The 23,336-nt window shown below is 41.6% G+C and overlaps 2 protein-coding genes across 2 annotated transcripts; both read left to right on the forward strand.

The window, feature by feature from the left end:
* The first annotated feature begins 579 nt into the window (after positions 1–579).
* On the forward strand, positions 580–1,127 carry LOC147436223 (Photosystem II 5 kD protein). Its single transcript, XM_086489149.1, has one exon. The coding sequence runs from the start codon at positions 664–666 to the stop codon at positions 1,000–1,002; it is 339 nt and encodes a 112-aa protein (XP_086345275.1). The 5' UTR covers positions 580–663; the 3' UTR covers positions 1,003–1,127.
* A 20,632-nt stretch (positions 1,128–21,759) lies between these two features.
* On the forward strand, positions 21,760–22,640 carry LOC147436224 (uncharacterized). The gene has a single exon (XM_086489151.1). The coding sequence runs from the start codon at positions 21,973–21,975 to the stop codon at positions 22,177–22,179; it is 207 nt and encodes a 68-aa protein (XP_086345277.1). The 5' UTR covers positions 21,760–21,972; the 3' UTR covers positions 22,180–22,640.
* The last annotated feature ends 696 nt before the right edge of the window (positions 22,641–23,336 follow it).

Here is a 23,336-nt window from a genome sequence, read left to right on the forward strand (position 1 = left end):
TATGGGACCACGTTTCTGAGAAAAGTTTTTTGAGGTGAATTTTGGCAAGATACCCTACGGAAAAGAGAAGGAAAATCAAAATGGTAGGGAGCTAGCATAGACAAGTTGAAGTGGCGTGGTCCGCTCGCCACTTGAAGACCAAACAGAGAATGGCAAGGAGCTAGCCGTTGCAAGCCAAGAGCACAACGCACGAACAAGCACCAAGTGTGTGGAGGGTGTGCAAGGCATCAAGACCAACATTTAAAAAAAAATAAAAATCATGGATTCGCGTAGCATGCTCGGGGCTATTAGGACGACCCGATCTGGCCATCAAGGTGCCGAGTTCGACCTCGTGCAACGTTTTGCGATAGAAGAGCTAGGGTATGAATGTGGAAGGTGGTGGAATCTATGCAGATTCCACCTTATGCAAACAAGCACTTAATAATCATAATCAATTTGCATAAAAACCTCATAGATGAAAACAGGGGGAGGAACGTGGAAGACGGTGATAGGCTACACTTTGGAAGAGGATAAGCCATGTACGCTTTTGGGCGGATGGGAAGCGATTGGTTGTTTGTGAGGATAAACCAGGCGCCCACACGCGTATCCCGCTATACCCATTTCTGTACAGAGCAGCAAGAAGGGAACCGGAGTAGCGTAAGTAGGTGAGATCGAGCAGCAGCCATGGCGTCCTTGACAATCTCTGCCCCTGCAGGAACTATTGCATGCTCGGCCGCTACGCTGTCGGGAATGAAGGTGTCCCCTGCCGCTGCCCGTCCGAGTGTGAAGGCGGCCATTGTCCCCGTCAGAGCCATGGCTGCGCAAAAGAGCGAGGCAGAGAAGGAGCAGGAGATTATGAAGAGGCGTGCTCTTGTTTTTGGGGCCTTTGCGTCGGCCGTTGTGGTGGCATCCAACATGCAGAACGAGGCCGCCCTTGCAGAGACAGATCCCAGGAAGAAGAGGAACAAGTGCCCCACCATCTGCGTGCAACAGCCCACGGCTTCCTGCTGCTACAGCTATTAGAGAGGGAAGGTGCCACGCCCAAGCGCTTTGTCTGCTGTGATACTTCTTGTTAACATTTCCTGGTGCCATCTGGCCCATCCTTGTAATCTCTATTTATAATTGCAAATGTATCTCCATGTCGGTAACATGCGTCGTTCCTGGCAGTGAGAGAACCTTTGTCTTGATGAGGTCCTGTTTCTTGTCCTGTGACTGGCTATAGGAGGCTGCATTTTGTGAAAACATTTTAGATAGCAGGAAAGATGAAGGGCTGATGTATTGCAATCTTACTAACATGACAATTCTGATGTGATTCTGGTCTGCAAGTAAATTAAGTTCAAATGAGAAGCGGGGCCTATCCGCCAATCTATTAGTCAGGGGTGAGGCTTTTCCTCCCTAGAATTATCTTGCAGTTTCAGCTCGGAAAATGCAGATGTCAGCATCTGCGCTTTCAGTTGTTATCGACATTGTCACCCGATGTGCTTTGTCTTAACATGGTTTGCAATGAGCTTCGAGTGAAAGGCAAGAAATCTTCACTGTTATGGTTGTCAATTTTTGAATCTGCAACAACTTTTGATGTCCTTACACAAGATTTGTGAACCATGAAACTGAGATTCCATCTTATTGATGTATATTATTTGAGGTCTTTTGCGCCCATCAACTTGTAGTTGTACCTAACTTTAATCCACCTGCACGATCTTTATATGCAGTCTGAAAGTTACAATATGAATAAGTGTCTTCAATATTTGACTTGAAATAAGTTAAGGACAGGTAGATTACACGGAAAGTTGGATGTAGACGCTGCCCTGAGTAGTAGCTTCTTTGAGTAATCATGAAATACTCTTCAAAGTTACTCCCACTTGAATTGAAGTAGCCCAATCAATAATACGCCGACATTCTTCATCAAAGCATGTTTTAATTTACGTGAATGTTTCTTGGATTGTATCCCTCACGTTGTGTTAGATTTGTAGCATATTAAGTGAATAGGCCAATGTGTTTCCAGTAATTATTTTGGCTTTTATGTATTTATTTTCTTAGTCGAAGTCTAAGTAGGGCACCAACTTTTCCCCAATGTAATATATTTTTCAAATTCATGAAAGGTTGGTTGGTCACTAATCTCTCTCTCTCTCTCTCTCTCTCACACACACACACACACACACTCTTGCGTATATTCTCCCCAGTGCTCCATGCTTCCTATTCGTCGACTGACATAGTATCAAAGTCTTGTGTACTTGATAGTGAGGGAAATGATTATGTTTTTGGTAGTAATTCAAGAGGGGGCGATTTTGGTGGTGTCTTAAACCCGTAGCGATCTCAGGTAGTCTTGATGACATTGGGCACCGGCAGCAATGGACAAGTTATCTTACATCGCAGCGTTTTGATATGCTTCTATTGGAGGCACTTGGAGGCTGTTCTAGTAGGCAAATGCTTGCGGTTCTTGTGGCGTCTTGATATCAATGCAGAGATTTCTGGTGGTTGGGGGGCCTCAGTAGGTGCCATTCCTTAAACGGTTTGAAACGCCCAGCACAGGGGCCAATAGGCGGAAAATTTTGGCAACGTTTTGAGAAGCTATCATTGCAAGGGAAAGGGGGGGGCGTTTTGAGAAATCTTCACTGCAAAGGGAACTTCCAACGTTTGGCAAAGTCACTGTTTTATTTTGCTACCCATAAGGGACAGCGTTTTGAAATGCTAGAGGCGTCTCCATGACCTACGTCTTCAAATTCAAGGCCAAGGCGGTCTTCCTCGTGACAATGCCTCCGAAACGCCATGGGCATTAGAAGCTCAGCAACCATTTGGAGCAGCAAGAGCAATTATCAAGTGCAAAAAGCAAGGACGGTGTGGCTTCCCGCGACCATCAATGATGACAAGCTCAAATGACCAAAACCAACTCAAGGCTATGAAAAGTGGATCGAGTAGCACTGAGGTAGCAGCCTATGCACAAGCGAAGGTCTCAAGGAAACTGCCCAATTGTTTGGCTCGGAATTGTGAAGCAAAAAGCAAATGCACGAGGTCGCTAGATGAAAAAATCAAAGGCAAGATTTGCAAGGATGGTAGTACCATTACTTAGTTAGCTGCCTCGGCATGATGCTTTATTTGGCTAAGGAATCCAAAGCCATAGGACCTCATGGGAGGACAAAGGCGAAGGCAAGCTTGACACAGATAAGAGTATTCAGAGGAGATCGGCATGGCACACGTAGTGGCAACAAAACTTGTCACGACCCTAGACAAAGTGCTGCCAACAAAAGCATTAGGAACATGTGATTTTTCACTCGCAGGAGAACCATGAGAAGTGGCTACATTGTTGTTACCACTTTTTCTTTGAGCAACAATAAAGACCTGTCCAATTGCACGTTGTTTAGCGCTATTTTTTTCTTAAAAGTGACTCTTGTAATAGCAATGTGCATGATGCATCAAACTTGACAACATCACGATTTTCTTGGGTCATAAGTCTCCAAGTACTAGCAAAAGTCTGGTAATAATCTGGCAAAGCATCAAGAACAGTCTGTACAAGAAAACTATTAATAATGACTTTGTCTGCATAAATAAGTTGCTTATTAATACCCTTGATACCAGCAAGGAAAATGTCCATTTCATCTTTCTCATGCATAATCTTCGACTCTAGCTCTTTACACATCAATGCAATTTTAGCCTCGTTGCGACTTGCATAAAGACCAACCAAAATATCCCAAGCATGTTTTGTAGATTTAGCTGAATGAATGTGAGGAGTAATACTGTGCTTCACAAATAATGCAGTCAATGCATGAGACTGTGCATCTCTAACATTCCAACGAGCCTGTTCAGCCGTAGGCAAAACAACTCTAGCGCCACCAAAACCTACAACATCCTCAACAACACTGTATCCCACAGAACTAGGATGCAAATCAATGCCCTACACAACATTCCAAACGCCCTTTGACAAAAGAACATGTTGCATCATGTAAGCCCACATTGGTTAATTGTCCCCATCCAAATTATCCTCAGCAGCAAACATCTTGAACACATCTATGTTGTTGTCATCCATGGTGAATGCATGCACCTGATGTGAAAATTGTCCAAAAATAGGAGAAACAAAGTGGGACTAATGCATGCTATATAGCACAACCCAAAAAATACTGTAAGGGACTTGTTATGCAAAAAACGACACTAAACAAAAATTTTGCACAAAATGGCGAAATTGCCTACACAGTACTGCATGTAGTAACACCATATTGAGAGAATCTGGGGATCACCAATGTCTTGAAGATTTGGCCATATGGACAAATCTCAAACTGTTTTTTAAGGCCAAAGCCTCCTACAAGGTAGTACTTGAAAAGATCTTTCCAGACATGCTCTCAAAACTTTGGCTAAGATTTATCCATATGGTCAAATCTGAAGCTTGTTTTGAAAGAGGGAATTGGGAAATTCCCAAATTCAATAATATGGTGTTTAGTGAAAACGGAGGCTGAAATGAGCGCGAATGGAAAATCTGAGCAGACTGAGCTCTACGAGTTAGCTTGAAGTATTTGTCAAAGCTCACTCAAATTTGACAAAGTGAGTAGGCGTATGCTGGCGACGTTGGCGACTATGGCTGGGAGGATGAAACCTGCTCTGATACCATTTGTTGGAAATAGGGTTAGAGGGAAACACACAAAACTTGGAGAAAACAAAGGAAGCTCAAGGCACATAACATTAGTATTGCTTAGTGCACAATGAAAGATAAGTTAGCCCTGGAATGATGGGCTTATATACAAAGGACAGGGGAAAAACCTCCTAGTGAGGGGAAAAATGCTCCACCGGTCCTAAGTGTGTTCACACACATCACTACCACATATGTATGGTAACAAGCCATTTTTGAGACTCATTCTAGAAGAGCTCTTTTTGAGACTATGGCTAGTCATGTCTACATAACCTTTTATGAGGGTCATTGTGTGAGGTTTTTTGAAGCCGAGTACTAAGAGTCGGATTAGCCAATGTGAGGTGGATCAAGTTGTTGGAGATCCCCATTCGCGACCTCACCATAGGATATGTATAGACGGGTATAGGTGCTTTGATGCCAAGTTGGCATTCGTTCGATAATTCTTTTGAGCAGAGTATGCCACTTTATGCCCAAAGAGCACTCTTGATATTTTATGCATTGATTTCGTCTTGAGTTTTTCTTGAGATCTTGATTTGTATAGAGGAGACTGTGTGATTTTTTTCTGTGAGTCCTCTAGTTTTCCTACAACACTCTTTTGCAATGATCGTACTGTGAATTTTTGAAGTTTCTAATGGAGATTTTGGTCTCTGTGCAAAGGAGACTCTCTTGAAATTTTTGTAAAAAAATTGTCATAAATTTCTAGTCTCACTCTCTTACATTTACTCTTGTCAGTCATGGCTGGAACTTCTGAGAAAGAAGAGTATTATACCAAGAGGTTTGATGGCATAAACTTCACGATATGAAAGCAATGTATGCTTGATGTCTTGGTCAATAAGGGCCTTGCAACACCATTGAAAGAGCATAAAGAGGGTGTTTACACTGATGATGAGTGGAAGGAGCTTGATGCTTGTGCTATGGCGACCATTCACCTAGTCCATTTTCTTTATGATTATGGACAGGACTACTGCAAAGGAATTATGGGAGTCATTATGCTTAGCTTCGGATTTTAGGAGTGCGTCAAACAAAGTGCTTTTGATGAAGAAGCTTATGCGCTTGAATATGAAAGAGGGTAGTAGTGTCAGTTCACATTTGAACAAGTTCAATATTGTTTTCATACAATTGACTTCTAAAGGGCTGAATTTTGGATTATGATTATGGACAGGACTACTGCAAAGGAATTATGGGAGTCATTATGCTTAGCTTCGGATTTTAGGAGTGCGTCAAACAAAGTGCTTTTGATGAAGAAGCTTATGCGCTTGAATATGAAAGAGGGTAGTAGTGTCAGTTCACATTTGAACAAGTTCAATATTGTTTTCATACAATTGACTTCTAAATGGCTGAATTTTAATGATGAAATGAAAGCCATTTTCTTGATACTCTCTTTACCTACATCATCCGATACGTTTAACACTGCCATTAGTAACTTCGTCCCTTAGGGCAAGCTTGTTTTCAGTGATTCTACTAGTGCTTTGCTCACGAATGAGATTCGACGTCAATCTTTTGATACTAGTGGACATGGTGATGCATATATGGCTAGTGGAAGTCGCCAGAAAAACCATCAATGGCAAAGAGGTCGTAGTCACAGTTGTGGTGATTCTTAGGATCGCAAGAATGCACATAGCAAGAGTCATGGACGTGACACGAGGAACATTGAATGTTACCATTTCCACAAGAAATGACACATGAAGAAGGATTGTCATTCGTTGCAAAAGGAGAATGGTAAAGCCATTGTTGTAAGTCCTACACCTCCTAAGAGGAGCGTGAACTTGTTTTCCGTGGGCTTAAGATTTCTCTTAGCCCCTTTTTGGAAGTTGATTTTTGAAGCCACCATGGTATGGTGTATGACTACAGATATGGTGCGTGGCCTTTGGGATTTAACATACTCTGCTATATCCTCAGTTAGATCCGCATGAAATTGTTGTTTTTTGCTCTCCAAAATCCATCCTTTTGAAAACAGTGGCTTTGAGGTGTAAATCCCAAAACTTGTCTACATATTTGTGAATAGATTTGTATAGGGAGAGAGCTTTAAGCTTTGCCATTCGGGGAGTACTTTGTCTTTGGCATCGGTAGCCAAAAAGTGCTTCATGATGGAGGCTCTTAAAGCCTTCCATGTTCCTGGAGCTTCATCGTTTGCTTGTAGACTAGACCACCATTGCCTAGCGAACTTTTGAAAATGCATGGCTACATGACGTAGCTTAGAGGACTCTGTGAAGCCCTCATCTCCAAACGCCGCATCGAATTGTTGGATAAAGGCCAAGACTTTGTCCGTAGCATCAAAAGTGCCATCATAGGTAAGGAAAGAGATGTTTTTTCCTCCCTCTTTGAACTTTTTGAGCATGGATTACCTCTTTCAGACGGCATAGGATTTCCTATGGCCTCTTCTTTTAGGTGGTTCAAGAGCTGCACCATAACTTTCTTCAAAAGAGGAAGAGTGTGACGGTTACCTCTTTCTCGCCTTTTTCTTCCCTCGTTCCTCCTTGTCTGCACCATCACTTTCTTCAAAAGAGGAAGAGGATGAAGAAGATGGAGAAGAGGGTGACCTCTTTCTCGCCTTTTTCTTCTCTTGTTTTCTCTCTTCCCTCTTTGAATTATGGTGTAGAGAAGTATGCAATGGTCTTCTCCGTTTAGGACGTGTTGGAGAGCGTTTTGCCTACCATCTTCGTGGAGCCATCTCCACCGAGGTGATAGGAGACTCACTTCTTTCTCGTTCTTTCGGTGGGGGCTCTCAACTGTTTAAACTTGGGTTCCCCTTTGGGAGGGAGATGCCTCATTGAGTAGCAAGTTTTTGAGCCCTTCATATGGATCCTCCTCTTTTTCCCTTATCAGAGAGGGTCCTCTTTTGGAAGTCTCACTAGGAGGCTTCTTAGGTACTCTCTCTTCTTGGTGGGGTGCAGAATACCATGGGTGTGCAATTGCTATAGTTGGAGGGATGGATTGCCGAGGGCTTGTTGAAGCCTAGAAACAAGATAGTTTACAAGCATAGGGGCATCATTAGTTGCTCTTTCATTAGCAAAATCAAAGCTATCAACATTCATTTCAATCTCTTTTCCCTTGTCCATACTAGCAAATTTTAGGTGTAAATTTTTACTTGTACTTTGGCACTTCAAGCCCTAGTTGCTACTCCTCTTTACCTTCAAAGATAAGCACTCAAGCATCTATACTCGTGGCTCGAATATTATTAATTGCAAGGAATAGAAGAGAGGGTTCAACAAAGCCAACACAGCACCGGTTCCTGTCAAGATTCTAATAGCTCAATAATGGCAAGCCCCATAGGACTCCATTATTAAGACCATAGCTCTCGACGGTATCCCCGTTAACCACAGAAAGCAGGCGTGATTCAAGGATGAAATATCCCTATTCTACTTACTCTTTTGCAATTAATAACACCAACCATTTGTAGCAATCTTGAGGACCTCTCTTCTTGAGCAAGAAAAGAGAAACCAATAGCTCTGATACCAATGTAACATTCAATGCACTAGTAACTTGTGTGTAGTGGAAATTGATAACATAGTGAGCATTTCATTAAGAACAAGTTCCTAATGAGCATAGAGAGAGTACTTGATTTGAGAAAGCAACATAACAATTTACACCTAGCTAATTTGGCATTGAAAATACTTGAAAAGAGAGAGAAATAGAACAATTGACAACAGTTGAGGACCGGATTTACATGGAGCCGGTCCCCCCTCCATAAAGGCTTTGTATTATAGCTTCTCCCATCAAAGGAGACTTTTGTGCAATACAATCTTTATGTTCCTTAACAAAACTAGTTGGTGCAATGGAGATGGAAGCTTCATGCACTAGATTATACTTGAAAAACACACCTAGTGTCCCTAGCCTCAGTCTCAAGACCTCACACACCTTAAAAAATAGTGAGATCTAGCAGGAAATGAGGATAGATTGAGAGGAAGAAAATGTATCTTATGAGAAAGAAGTATTCTCCTCACATAATCCCTCTAATAGCATAGCTTAGCTTAGTAATTAGCATGGTAGAGGAGATGAGCATGCCATTGAAGCTTGGCTCTTGGTTGGATTTACATTCCATAGCCAAGAGTTGTTGGTATAGGCCTCTACTTCTCAATGCTTGGAGAAGCAGATGGAGTTCTTCTTGCACACATGAGTTGTGTGTGTGTGTGTGTGTGTGTGTAGCATAAAAGATAGACTAAAATGCCAAACTCCCTTTCTCTCGGTCGACCCCTCTTGCTTTTTGCTCATGCTGGCATCCTATTGGCTCCTGCAAAGCTTAGCCAATCACAAATTAGAAGCATAATTGATAGCCTTTTGACAAGTGTCCCCCTTTCTCCTTTTGTGAGAGCTTTAGGTAATTAAATAATTCAATTAAACTTTCGTTGGACTTCTTAGTCTTCTGGCCAATAGGAATCAGGCAAGCCATTGGGTTGTTGGATGCTCATTGGACCCCTTGGTAGACTTTCCAATAGTCTTCTAGGGAGCTTAATTTCTATTGGTTCTTTTATCAAGCATTTTTTAAATTGATTAGACTATCTTTACTCTAGCCTAATTCTCATTGGTCCACCTCTATGGCCATGCAATAGGATTTTAGGGGAGCTTGGGGGCAACTGGCCTAGGAGCCTGATATGTGTCCAGTATTCCCTTTGTCTAAAGGGGGAGCTTTGGAGTGTGTGTGTGTGTTTGTTTCTCTCTCATCCCCTACTAAAAGGGCTCGCCCCCTCCTTCCTAGGGATGTGGAATACTTTTTAGTCTTCCCATGACCATCTTCTTAGTCCGCAGCTTATTCCACTCGACCAAGATATAGAGTTTAACTCTGAGAACAAACCTTTAGCAATGGAGATCTACTTTCCAAAGAACCTACTTACTGTGATGGAAACAATGTCAAGTAAAACTCTTGCACACTTTAGGGTAGATCTTACTTATGAAGACCTCCCACTGCTGCCAAAAGTGTATGCATTCAGTCTCAACAATAGAAAGATACTAACTAAATGGATAGATTTCACTTGTCTTTAATGCCTTACAGATATAGATACTAACACTTTGTTTTTCTCGGATTCCAAGACACAAGGAGAAAACAACATTGTGCAAGGAGTCCCTCTCAAATACACTTCATTTGATTGCTTCAACCAGAAGCTAAGCTAGGTCACAAACCCTGTGCACGCAATGAGTTTCACTGCCATTCCAGCCAAGATGTACACCCCAAAATGATTAATACAAAGACATTTTGTGCCGTTCAAACATTGTCTCAAAATCGTAAACTTTCTATTGTCTCAAGGCTTTATACATTGTAAATTTATACAAAGGGGCGATGATTACTGCTGCCTGCCCCTGTTGCTACCACTACTCCCCTACCCTCTCCTCCGGTTGGTGCTTCTTCTCCCTCGGGGGACGCTGGTCTCAAGTGCCCTTTCGTGTCGCTTGAATGCCAGGGCTTCGTCCATGGCTTCCCATGCATCTTGAACCTATGAAGCTTCACTTTGTTCTCTCTCTTAACGTTGATACTTCTGTGGAGTCCACATAATATTGATTGATTGCTTCTTGCATGTTTCGAGCCTCCTCTTGAGTTTGCTCGTACCTTTGCGTGATTTCATCAATGTGGGCTTGTTCAAACTCTTCAGCTTGTGCACTTTCCTCTCTTGATCGACTATGCACCGAAATTATAATACGTTGAATGGCCATTACAAAAAATGTGCGCACATCATATGGGCTGTAGTTATGTAATTCAAGGTCCTATAGATGCGTGATAATAAGAAAGTAAGTAAAGAAGTAACTTCTTTTCATAAAGGCATTGCAACGATACAAGCACTAAAATTACATGCGTACTTACGTTTGGTACATCGAGAATTTGGCTTAGAAGGAGCATAGCATTCATGCTACCTCGAACTTTGGACCATGCGCCTCCTTAATGAGCATCATTTCTATTTTCATGGCGATTGGTTGACCGTGCTGCATGAGAATCTGAGTCCATTTATTGCATTTACACTGGTTGTCCTTGTGTGAGGCCAACCCACGTGTCCTTTTGGAGTTACGATTAGGCATAAGACACCAATCACCTTCGGGCACCATCTCCACATAGGAGAAAGAGATTGGCCTTGCCTTTTTTGCGATCTTGCTCTTAGCGACCTCCAAAGCTTTGCGTCTGTTACTGCTGTGTCACCATCACCCTTGCCTTAGCCTTTTTGCTATCTTGCTCTCAGCCACCTCTCGCGATCCTCCTCTCAGCGTCCTCTAAAGCTTTGTGTTTGCTGTCACCTGCCGCATCCCCATCCACCTTGATGCCATTAGATATTGCAGAGACATGTTCTCTCTCTCTCTCTCTCTCTCTCTCTCTCTCTCTCTCTCTCTCTCTCTCTCTCTCTCTCTCTCTCGCCCCCCGACTAGCTCTTCTCTGCCTGTGTGTTTCACGTCTGTGTGCACCTTCGTCATGGGGTTAGGGCACAAGGGGAGATTAGTCGTTAAGGTCAGAGCACGGTAATTTTCTTTATGGTTACGCGGCACCAAAATTTGTGTAGTTACAATTCGTAACAATGGGTTGAGATTCTCCATACACAGTTGTGAGGTTCAAAGCATAGCGGAATAATGACCCCTTGTCTGACTGTGCAAGGCTATGGTTGCTCATTTAATGCTCTCTTTGGGCATCATGAGTGAGTGGGCTTAGATAGGCTATGGTCACACGAGGCTTCGCTATAAGTTTGATAACTAAGCCAACTATTCCCAGACAGAGTATTAAATGAATAACTAAGCCTCTTGCATGGTTCTGACCAAGCCTCTCAATGCATGGATTAGAACCTTGAGAATAGGGACCGTAATAATTTCCCAAGGGTCCCTTTCGCTTGGTTCTGACCCTCTGTGCAAAATGGATGCGGATATATATCGTGAATTGTACTGATATATTCTCTTGGGTCAGAACCAAGTGCTGAAGGGCCTAAAGAATCCTTCAAGCCCTCTCTTCGCTTGGTTCTGACCCCAAATATGCATGGGTGCAGTGTGGATAGTACCGAGATGATCATGTTGGTCAGAACTAAGCAAATATGGGCCCTAAGGGATTATTCACGCCCTTACTTACTTGGTTCTGACTTTTACCACCTCATCGGTTCTACGAAACAAGCGGGTCGGAACGAAGCGACTAAAGACCTTTATAGTATTAAATGAATAAATAAGCCTCTTGCATGGTTTTGACCTGGCCTCTCAACGCACGAGTCAGAACCAGGCGAATAGGGGCCTTAATAATTTCCCAAGGGCCCCTTCGCTTGGTTTTGACCCTCTGTGCCAAATGGATGTGGATATACCGTGAATTGTACTGATATATTCTCTTGGGTCAAAACCAAGCAAAGAAGGGCCTGAAGAATCCTTCAAGTCCTCTATTCGATTGGTTCTAACCCCAAATGGGAATGGGTACAACATAAATAGTGCCAAGATTATCATGTTGGTCACGTTCATTATATAATAATAGCTCTATCTTGTTGTTTCTTTCAAACATGTGGAACATAGTACTAGAGACGGACGATGTAGGGGAGGATACATGTGAAGAAAAATTCTTCACGTTCCTATACAACGTCCATGCTCATGACCGTGCACCAAGGCTATTAGTAATGTTTAATACACAGTTTTGTATCCAGTGGATTGTTGATTGCTTAATGGAGTACCTACAAACACATTTGCAGTAGTACGAAGCAGTCATTTGTGATACCTCTCTGACAATTGATGGCAAGCGATTTGTGCACCCAACTGATCTTGACCCTGAGAAGTGTGTTGCAAGAAGGTTGAATTGATGTCTGGAAAAGTGTCCCTCCAATGCACTGCTGCTTGTCAAAGAAAGATGTCGTAGGCACTCTAAAAAGTGTCGCTTAGTGGAATTCAACCACAATTTTGTGTGTTACTTGTACCTGTTGACGGATGGTGAGTCAGAGACTTCCCAGTCGTCAAATTTTGGTAGTTGCCCATTGGCACAAGAGGAAGAGGTAGAGGACGTGGAGTTACAATTTGACCCAAAAGAAGAGCGGGTAGAGGTATGAAGGAGACTTTTGATGCATGTTTAACTCTTACTTCTCGTATGAATGTAGCACTTTGAAGCAAGAAAGAAAGCTCAAATGAGGATCATAATGTACCACAAGGAATACTCTGAGGATAATGCAAAGTTCCCTTTGTTTGCAATAAAAGTTATTACAAGATTGTGTGGTGGATATCATGTGCCACTGAACGCAGAAAGGATAATCCTGAGGGAGAAACAATTTTCTCTATACGTTTTTTGGCATCGGGTATGGGTGCCAAGCACTCAGGGTCCCCTATTTCATGTCGTACACAGCACATGCCCTCGCGGTAGGAGTTGAAGACTCGGAGAGCCTGGATCCATACAAGAAAAAGCCATTTTTAAGGGATAGAAGACGCTTGATGCCCGCAAGGATGCTGCTATCAATAGAGGAAAGAGTTCGGCTAAGGGGACATGCAGGTGAAAGAGGTACACAGTGAGGAAGAAGAGGGTGTAGCAAAGAGAATAAAAACAACAAGATCAGGCCCATCTTCTCCCGCTCTAGACTCGTGACTGCTGCCACCTCGCATGGTGCTCCCTCGCATTTGAGTTTCCCCAAGTCTTTGCTTCCTCTCTTTGTGGATGAGTTGTAAAGAACGTGTAATTTCTAAACTCTCAAGAAGCTCCTTCTGCCTTACTCTATGTATAAGTCGTCTATAAGTCCATTAGTGTAACTCTAATAGGCTATTGGCTCTATCTTTGCCTCCACCGTGTCTAGTGTGCTTAAAGTAACCTGTTCTTGCCATGTAGTGGGTCTTTTCCATGCCTTGTGTGGACCATATTGACAACGAGTCGTATGTTTTGACAAAATAAGGACCATGGTTGAATTATGTGTTGCATTTGAATAAAACAAAATGGTGAGAAAAGGATTTATGGAGCATACATTGTTTGGCATATGGAACATGCTAACTCACCATGTAATTATGTTGCCCACCCCACCCTGCTAGGTATGCCTTCTTCCAAACTAGCAAGGCTGCTTGAAATGATGTGAGCTTACTTTTCTCCCATGAATGCTACTCAACTTAGTGAAAGATTTTATCAAATGATTTTCACACGTTTGCCTTGTGATTTTGGATTTCCCCACCACCAGCATTGTCTTTAACCACTCTATGTAACTGTTTCCATTTGTTGAATAGGTTTCTCTTCTCCTCTCTATGAGACTGTTTGAGGCTAAACCGAAGAAACCTTTTGGCCCTCACGCCGCCTATCGACACTTTCCTTGGTACCTTGTGACGAGCTTGAGACATCTTAGGGTCCTCTTTGATTTTGTCATTGCCTCCATGAAAACCAATGTCTAAGAGCACTTCCTCTAATGCTTTGATGACTCTTTTTGACCCACTCGTTGGCTTTAAGGTCCATACAAAACATATGTACAAATGAACCACCTTTTCAATTATTTTGTAGAGTGCATGGAGTGTACAAACGTGAACTCTACATAGAGGAATATCAAGCACTGGCCGAAAAGATTTATCTTGAAGGTGTCTGTTGGGAGCTCTATTCCATTGCACACTCTCAAGAGATTGCACATCGGCTATGCAATATAAACATGATTTGCCACAGATCCACCATGTGTTATGTTTTACATGCACTTAAGAGTCTTTAAGTCACCTACCATGTGCCATTCAACTTTGTAGTCACCAAATCCTTCCATTGAAAGCACACCTCCGTTTCTTTAGTCACTGATGATAGAAGGAATCTGGGTTTGACTAAAAACCCAATGGAGGATTTCAAAATTTTCTTTATCAATAAATATGTAAAAAAAGAACATAAATCCAAGAACCATACATGCAATATTTTTGTTATTATAGATTGAACCAAGTGTACCTCAAATGAACCTAGCGTCAGAATATTATTTTTGGATTGCACGCTGAAATATCATGGGTCCTCTTTTGTTATTGATGGATCCAAAGCTCTATTTATGAGGGTAATGGTGACTCTCTCTAGATTCCTGTTCTTCAGGACCTCGCACTCGTTGAGCTTCAAAGAAAACTTGAGAACCCCATTGCACTCCTCTCGACTCATATCAAAGAAGTAAACTGCATACCTTTGCAATGCTTCAAGATCAACAAAGAGGTTGTTATGCTCATTATACTGTACCTCTCTCCCCCCTTGCCTATGAATGTTGCTTCAATATGGAATGGTGATCCAAGTTTCTCAAACACCTCATTGTTTACATGTCGACGTGCAGCCTTTACATGTGATGGCTTTGGAAGCAATGATCCTCTTTGTTATTTATTTTTAGACTTTTTAGCTAATGCTTTGAAGAGAGCCCTGTATCTCATCTGCGAGAGGCCACTCTCATCAAGTATTGCTTGCACTTCCATTGGCTCCAGCTGATTCTCCTTCATGAAGGAGGTAAGGAGCCTCCCTTTCAATACATCAAATTTCTTCCGAGTTATCATCTCTTTAACTGCATGTTTTGAAACTAAACGACTGTAATGCACACTGGCATTGGAACCTACTCCGTTTGAGTTTGTATGTAGCAAAATCCTGCCAAGAAAGCACCATGCATCATGATCAGTAATAAGAAATTGTAAAGAATATATATGATACAAAAGCAGAACCAAACTTCGAGTTACCTTAAAGCTCGTATTTGGTTTTTCAGGCTGCCACTACCAATCTTTATATTCTCTATGTTACATAGATTTTGTTTTCTTTTTCGACTCCCAAACATGGTGTCTTTCACATGCAAACTTGTGATCTTCTTCGAAGGCTTTGGATTGTCTCTCTGTTTAATGAAATATTTTGAGTGCATGTTTCATTAAGTTTCTTCAGCTGCATGTTCTCCATCGCTAGGAGGTTTATTTGCTTTTCCGCATTCAATCCTCGCATTTCCAAATGTTCAGTGTATCCTAGTAGCCTATCCTTGCCATCGCCTGTGAAATGTAAAAGGTTAGTGATATTAGCAAAGAGAGGTGGCACATTTGTTGTAAGATCCTTTGGGTAAATAGACCCCTTGGTCCACAAATCCAAATGATGTTCCTTGTTTGTCCTTCTAAGTTCTTTCTCCCGTTGGGATAAAAAAGACTCCTTCCTACATTTCTGCAATGGTGCGTACGCTTGCAATACATCAACGCGAAGATGATGTGTGTGAAGGGGCTGAGGATTGCAAGTTCAAATTGATGTTTTCATCAGAAAAAGAAGTGTTGTCCATTCCTATGACTAACGAAATATCTCAAGTTTTGACAGCGAAGGCTTGAAAGCTCACATTTGAAATCACTATAGTCCCATGTTTAGAGTTGATAGAGTTCCTTTAGCTTATGTTTTTGGAGGGAACGCTTGTAAATTGGCATATGGTTATTTAGATTCCTGACAAGAGAACGAAGGACAAGAAAAGAAGATGGAGGCTACCTAACAATGAATGTCATTTTGGATGTTTGTTGGTGCCAAAAAGCATCACCTAAAATATACTATCTAACATTTTTATGTTCTCTCTCTAAGATGATGTGGAACTTCTTACATGGCCCAAAAGTGAGTCCAAAGTTCTCCTAATGGACGGATTTGAAAGATGCAAATCCTCGGGGGGTGCACTATATAATCACGTTAATGTATAACGTGAGTTCGAAAGGAGGGGTCTTAAAATGCAAAAATTTAGGCAATTTAACAGAGATACATCAAAATAAGGGGTTTTAATATTCAATTTTGAAAAAAATCCTATAATAAGGGGTCGTTTTACTCATTCAGACATATTAAAAGATGTGTTTTTTTAATACTCCATGAACGCACGTTATATAAGGGGATATTGAAATGAATCCCCAAGTGCAAATCACTTTCTTGGTATGCGCATCAAGAGGGATAGAAAACGTAGAATATTGGAGTTATCACAGGAAACGTATATCCACAAGGTCTTGCAATGTTTTAATATGCAAGGGAGGAAGGATACATTGAGTACCCCAATGTAGGTATATGAAAAACTTAGCAAGAATGATGCTCCCAAGTATGATGCTGAGAAAGCAGAACTGGCCAAGGTGCCATATTCTTCAACAGTTGTTGGCAGTCTTATATATGCCATGGTAGCCACAAGACCTGACATTGCATTTGCAGTGGGAGTGGTTAGCCACTTTATGAAAAATCCTGGTAGAAAGCACTCGGAAGCAGTGAAGCACATTTTGAGATATCTGAAAGGTACGACATGACAAGTGCTTATGCTTTGGGAACAGTGATGCATCCAGTGTGGGTTACACATATACAGATTATGTAGATTGTGTGGATAGTCGAAGATCCACATCTGGCTATGTTTTTCTAGTGCTAGAGCAGTCATGTCAAGGAGATTATGTTTCCAAAAATGTACATCATCTTCCACCACATAGGCAGAGTATGTGGCAATTTCTGATACTAGCAAGAAAGCTATATGGTTAGCTTGCCTAGTGGGAGATCTTGGCATTACTCAAAATCGAGTGTTGCATTGTGATATTCAGAGTGCGATTGCATTAGCAATAGCAAAGAACCCCGTGTTTCACTCCAAGTTGAAACACATAGGATTCCATTATCATGTGATACATGACATATTGGTCAACAAGCGCATTGAGCTAGTCAAGGTTCATGCAGATGACAACCCCCCAGAGGCTTTCATGAAGGGCCTACCCTCCGATTGGTATGCACATTGCATGGAGATGATGGGTGTAGGGTGAAGCCATATGATTGCTCATGATTTTAGAGATGTACATATATAAGACACTTGGACCATGTTGGCCTTCAAGTGGGAGATTTCTAGGGTTCAGGCCAACTGGGTGGACACCCATCACACTGACCACATTAAATGTATCTATTCTTTTGATCAAATAGAACAATAAGGAGTAGTGAGGCGATTTTGAAAATCTTCATTGAGAGCTCCACCCACATCATACTTGTGTTTGCTCTTCTTCTCCCTTGCACTCTGTACGCACCGCACTCTTCAAGTAGCTTCTTCATCGACTTGATCTCACTATTTATGTCCACTACGAGCTACATAAAGGGTGTTAAATTTGTAGCATCTCAAGTGAATAGCCTAATGTGATCCCAATATTTATTTTGACTTCTAGGTATTTGTTTTACTTCTTTGTCAAAGTCTGGATAGGGTAATTTGCTAAGGTGAGTATATTAGCACTACCTTTCTCCCATTGTATTATATATCAATTCATTGTCAAGGTTGGTTGGTTTAGTAGTCTCTCTCTCTCTCTCTCTCTCTCTCTCTCTCTCTCTCTCTCTCTCTCTCTCTCTCTCTCATGTATTCTCTCTATTGCTCAACGCTTCTGCATCGTTGACTTTGACATTCAGTACGTGAACCTCTGCCCGGTCCTTTAATGCTAGTCGCTTTGGCATCACAGAGGATTAGGTCTTCATGTGACTGAGTGTATCCATGGAATTTGGCTTACAACAAATATCATTTTTAGTCTAAAACTTGCAATGCCTCTTGGGTTGCATCCCTCACTTTAGTGCCTGAACCCCTGGCTGGTCCTTCAATGATGGTTGCTTTGCCATCAAAAGATTATATTCAGGCTTTGTTATCATGTGCCAAAACATTAATTGAAGCTCACAATACATTTATGACATGTTGTTATCTCTTTTTTAAGGTGAAAACTTGAATGTAAATTCCACTGAGGCAAACATCCAAATGTTATGGAGCCTATTACTAATGCAAATGTACATGATGTACTTGATGCGGAAATGGCTAAGAATGAGGAGGCTAGAGGTATGCCAAAATGGATGGTGCATACTTTGTGTGATAGTAAATTGGATGCATCTATGTCTAGTGGTACTCGTTCAGGTTCTCAGCATGCATCTTATGCATTAGATTGTTATGCTTTGGCCATTTTTAATTTATGTGATGAGAAGGAACCTATTTCTTTTGATGAAGCAAAGAATTCAAAAAATTGGGTGGCCACCATGTAATTAGAATATGATGCACTTACAGAAAATGACACATGGAATTTATGTGATTTGCCTCTTGGCAAAAAGGACATTGGTACGAAGTGGGTTTACAAGTTGAAACGCAAGCGGGATGGTGAGATTGAGTGCTACAAGGCTAGAATTGTTGCAAAAGGTTATGCACAACAAAAAGGCAATGATTATGAAGAGACTTTTTTACTCACCTGTCGTATGACTATTGTTCATGTTCTATGTGCTTTGGAAGCTCATTTTGGATGGGATGTACATCCATCAGACATTGTTGCTGCTTTTTTGAATGGTGATATATTTGAGGAAGTTTAGGTCACGTTGCCTCGCCGTTTTGTCAGAAAAGGACAAGAAAATAAAGTGTGAAAATGTAAGAAATCTTTGTATGGGTTGAAGCAGTCTCATGGTGCTTGGTATGAGAAAGCTGACACTCATCCTGTCGAACACCCATATCAGCCATAAGGCGTCTAATCCATACACACTCGACCGTAGCTATGAAGACTCTCTTGTATTCAACTTCATAACTAGAAGTGGCCATTGTAGGTTACCTCTTGCTCAACCATGATATCCATCAATTGTCGAGAATGAAACAAAAACCACTCGTGGACACTCGCGTGTCTAACAACCATTCCAATTTGAGTGTGAAAAATCATGTAAATATGGTGGCAATGATCCCTTCTTGGGATAAAACAACCCAAGATGTAAAGTTCCACTCAAGTAGTGAAAGATCCTCTTAACAACTTGCCAATGCTTAGACCCTGGGCTATGCATAAATTTGCTAGCATGTGAGACTGCAAACTGAATATCCGAACTCGTATTGCATACATAAATAAGGAATCCAATAATAGTTTAATAGAGAGTGACATTGGTACGATCACCATCATCATGAAGACTTCATTTCAAACTTGTTTCCATTGGAGTAGCAATAAGTTTACAATCCTCACGGCCAAACTTACATAGTAATGTCTCAATGTAGCTTGTTTGACACAAGGCAATACCTCTATCACACCACTTAAATTGTATGCCCAAGTAATGATGCAAAAGTACCAAATCTTTCACCTTGAAAGTAGCATTCAAATCACCCTTGAATTCAGCAATGTGTGTCTCATTTGGACCAGTAATCAACAAACCATCTACATATAGAACTACAATGAGAAATACATCACCCTCACACTTGTGCCAACATGATCTACACTCACAGTCAGAGTGCATTGGTGTTGTGAGGAACCCAGTTTTTCATGCTTGCGCAAGAGAGATCTGCTTGGCTTATGTCCCGACACAGGACAACCTTGCAGATCTATTCACAAAGGCATTTCATTTTGAGAAGTTTGAAGCTTTCCGCAAAGCTTTGGGCTTTCTTCCCGTTGTGAATTGATGATGTCCTCAATGCATGCCACTTTTTTATACACTATGTGCCAAAGCTCATTCACCGCATCACTCTCAGGGGGGATTTTTAACCATATGTGTGGTATTGATGCGTGTGAACACACTTAGGAATGTCGTGGCATTTTCCCCTCACTAGGAGGTTTTCCCCCGCATGCATTGTATATACGTCCATCATTCTAGGGCTAACTTATCTTTCCATTTTTGCACTAAGCAATATACTCTCTGTTGTGTGCCTTGATCTTCTTCATCTCCTTCAAGCTATGTATGTTTCCCTGCAACCTAATTTCAATAGTATATGTAACGCAGCCTCACAATTTGTTGAGAAAAGATAAGGAAAAACGGTGTATGAATGTAAGAAATATTTATATGTGTTTAAGCAGTCTATTCAAGCTTGGTATGAGAAATCTGACACTGATTTGGCTAAACAAGGCTTTCGTAACAATCCAACTGAAAGCACTTTGTATGTAAAATGTGAGGGTAATGTGTCTCTTATTGTCATTTTAATTTGTTGATTACTGGTCCAAATAAGACACACTGTTGAATTCAAGGCTAGTATCAAGATGAAAGGCTTGGGGCTTTTGTATCATTACTTGGGCATGCATTTTAAGCAATGTGATGGAGGTATTGCTTTGTGTCAAGCAAGATACATAGAGACATTACTATGTAAGTTTGGACTTGAGGACTACAAACCTATTGCTACTCCAATGGAAATAGGTTTAAAATTGAGTCTTCATAATGCTAGAGATCTTGCGGACGTCACTCTTTATCAATTGCTATTAAATGTCTTATTTATGTATGCATTAAAAAGCCGAATATCTAGTTTGTAGTCTCACAGGTCAACAAATTTATGCATAGCCTAGGGTCTACGCATTCGCAGGCTGTTAAAAGGATCATTCGCTACTTGAGTGGCACTTTACATCTTGGGTTGTTTTATCCTCGGGGAGATCATCACTGCTAGATTTGCATGCTTTTTGGGACTCAGATTGAGCTGACTATTATGAAACATGAGTGTCCACAAGTGGCTTTTGTTTCATGCACTACAATTCATGCATATCATGGGTGAGCAAGAAGCAACCTACTATGGACACTTCCAATTATGAAGCTAAGTATAAGGCAGTCTTCATAGCTTTGGTTAAGTGTGTATGGTTCAGACGCCTTATGGTTCATTTGAGTGTTGGTCAAGACAATGCCACATCATCTACACTGACAGACGGAGCGCATTGACAGTTGTGAGGAACCCAATTTTTCATGGTCCCACAAAGGACATTGAGGAACATTATTACTATGTCAAATTTGCGCACTAAGCAATATACTCTTTGTTGTGTGCCTTGAGCTTCTTCATCTTCCCCAAGCTATGTGTGCATGCGTGCAACCCTAACTCCAACAAAACCGCCCCATAGAACCTTTAATAGAATGCAACGATGAAGGATTGTCAACTTGCGCATAGAAAATAACCGATAGACCTTGGCAACTTACAAGGAAGAAATAGATGAAGAAGCCGCTTTGTTCATGTGGGGGCTGGTTGAAGCACGTAAGGGTTGTGATAACAGCAGGTTAGTGTACAAGTTTGGAGGTTGTATGGGACACACATGCAAAGTTTGAGAGACCCTCCAAAGGTCCCCTTGCAAAGGTCCATGGGGGAGTGTTTTAACACTAGTTTGGTAGCTTAACAAGACATAAAAGTGTTATTTCAAGATCTTCCGTAAAATTCGATACTCTTGCTCAACATCTCATCTTATGCATACTTGAACTTAAAGATAAAAGACAAATCTAAAAGGAAAAAATTCTTACCGTTTGGGCATAAAAGTGATTAGTCACCAATGAGGCCAACGAGAAGCACGATAGAGGAAAATTTTGTTTTTGTAATACTTTTATGTGGCCTCGTGTGGAAAGGGGGCTTGTCGTTTAGCCGGCTTCACAAACCTAGAGACGCAGGCCGGTCTGCCTCGATAGCTGCTTCCAAGCCTCCAAGGTGACCCCCCGATTGTCGTTTTATCGCCTACTAAATACTCGTCTTGTGGAGAGGCTACAGACTACAACACTCTCTCAACACTACTACAGACTACAGGCTTGCGCGCGCGCGCGTGTGTGGAGAGAGAGAGAGAGAGAGAGGAACAGAACCATGTGCTACCAGGTAAAATGCAGCAAATGTGGCAAGACTTCATGGGGCGGGTGCGGGCTCCATGTCCGCAGTGTCTATGACAAGGTGCCTGAGGGTGAGCACTGCCTTTGTAAATCGTGGCCTGGAGTCCCCTCTGCGCAGCCCTCGACGACCTCAGCGGATGCAAATGAGACCAGCGACTCCGGCAGATCCTGCACCGTCATGTGACGTGAGGTTTTCCTCTCCTCACCTTTCTAAGCTTGCAAGATGTATCTCTGAGTCTCAGGACAGTGTGTGCAATATGTGGCAAGATTTAACATCAAACTACAAAAGTTGCAGGTTGGATTAGGAAGTAGCGATTTCCATTTCTGTTGCTTTGATGGTGTGCTTATCATGTTGGATCCTCAGTAGGCAGTCACTCCATCTTTATTACCTACACAGATCCCTTCGTTGCCTTGATGCTGTGCTTATCATCTTGGATCCACCCACACGGATCCCTACCATTTATGTTTCTCTTTTTCACAATCTTATAACTTATTGCGACATGCATAGCCCATGAACCTCAAGTTGGCAACCTGCCTATTTCTGCTCTTTGTATCGTGATTATTTCAAATTGCCCATCATTATCCCGATAATGTAAAATGTATCATTTTTTTATAAATTAATTGCTGAAACTTTATGCTCCTGGAGTCCTTGAGTCATTTTGTTTTGTTATGCTCGCTCTGTAAGGAAGTGGATGAATAGATTCAAGTCCCACGATTCAAAAATTGGTCGGGCAAGATGTTTCTCGGTGCTATTATTCAAAATGGACGTCTAGTGAGCCTGCTCAGCGTAAACTTGTGGACTACCAAGTTCAGCGGTCGTGTCTATATGTCTCTTGCGGGTTATCAGGAAAGATCACCCATGTCTTTGTGAATGCTCTAATCTTCATAGTTTTCATAGATGCCTCATACACAATGTCTTCTCAGGGAAGCTTAAGAGGCTTTTACTTGCATGTAAGTTGGGTAATAGTGTTTGTTGACGCAAGACCCAGCTTTTTTCCGAAAGTCCATGTTGGAATTAATGACACTAATTATGTACACAAAATCTTTTGTTGCCATCCTATTAGCACTGTAAGTTGGCTAGTAGTGTGTACTTGCAAATTCGTTATGCACTTAGTAAGCTCTAATTTTACAGTTGGGGAGAACTCTAGTTTGCTTTCACTTATAGACACTCTCATGATTGGACCAAGCCAGCAAGATAGCCAGCTACATGAGAAATCAAGGAAATCTACACCAGTTGATTTCCCCAAGGAAAGAAATTGCATATGCAACTCATTCTGTTAAAGGCCCAGATATCACAAGCAGAAGAAAGACTTCAATAACAATCAGAGTTGCTAAAGAGCA

The sequence above is a fragment of the Adiantum capillus-veneris genome, chromosome 18 (genome assembly GCF_014529385.1).
Source record: "Adiantum capillus-veneris isolate H3 chromosome 18, ASM1452938v2, whole genome shotgun sequence".
In the NCBI taxonomy this organism is placed as follows: domain Eukaryota; kingdom Viridiplantae; phylum Streptophyta; class Polypodiopsida; order Polypodiales; family Pteridaceae; genus Adiantum; species Adiantum capillus-veneris.

Coding starts and splice junctions, on each gene's coding strand:
- LOC147436223 (XM_086489149.1), top strand. CDS start 664: ATGGCGTCCTTGACAATCTCTGCCCCTGCAGGAACTATTGCATGCTCG.
- LOC147436224 (XM_086489151.1), top strand. CDS start 21,973: ATGTGCTACCAGGTAAAATGCAGCAAATGTGGCAAGACTTCATGGGGC.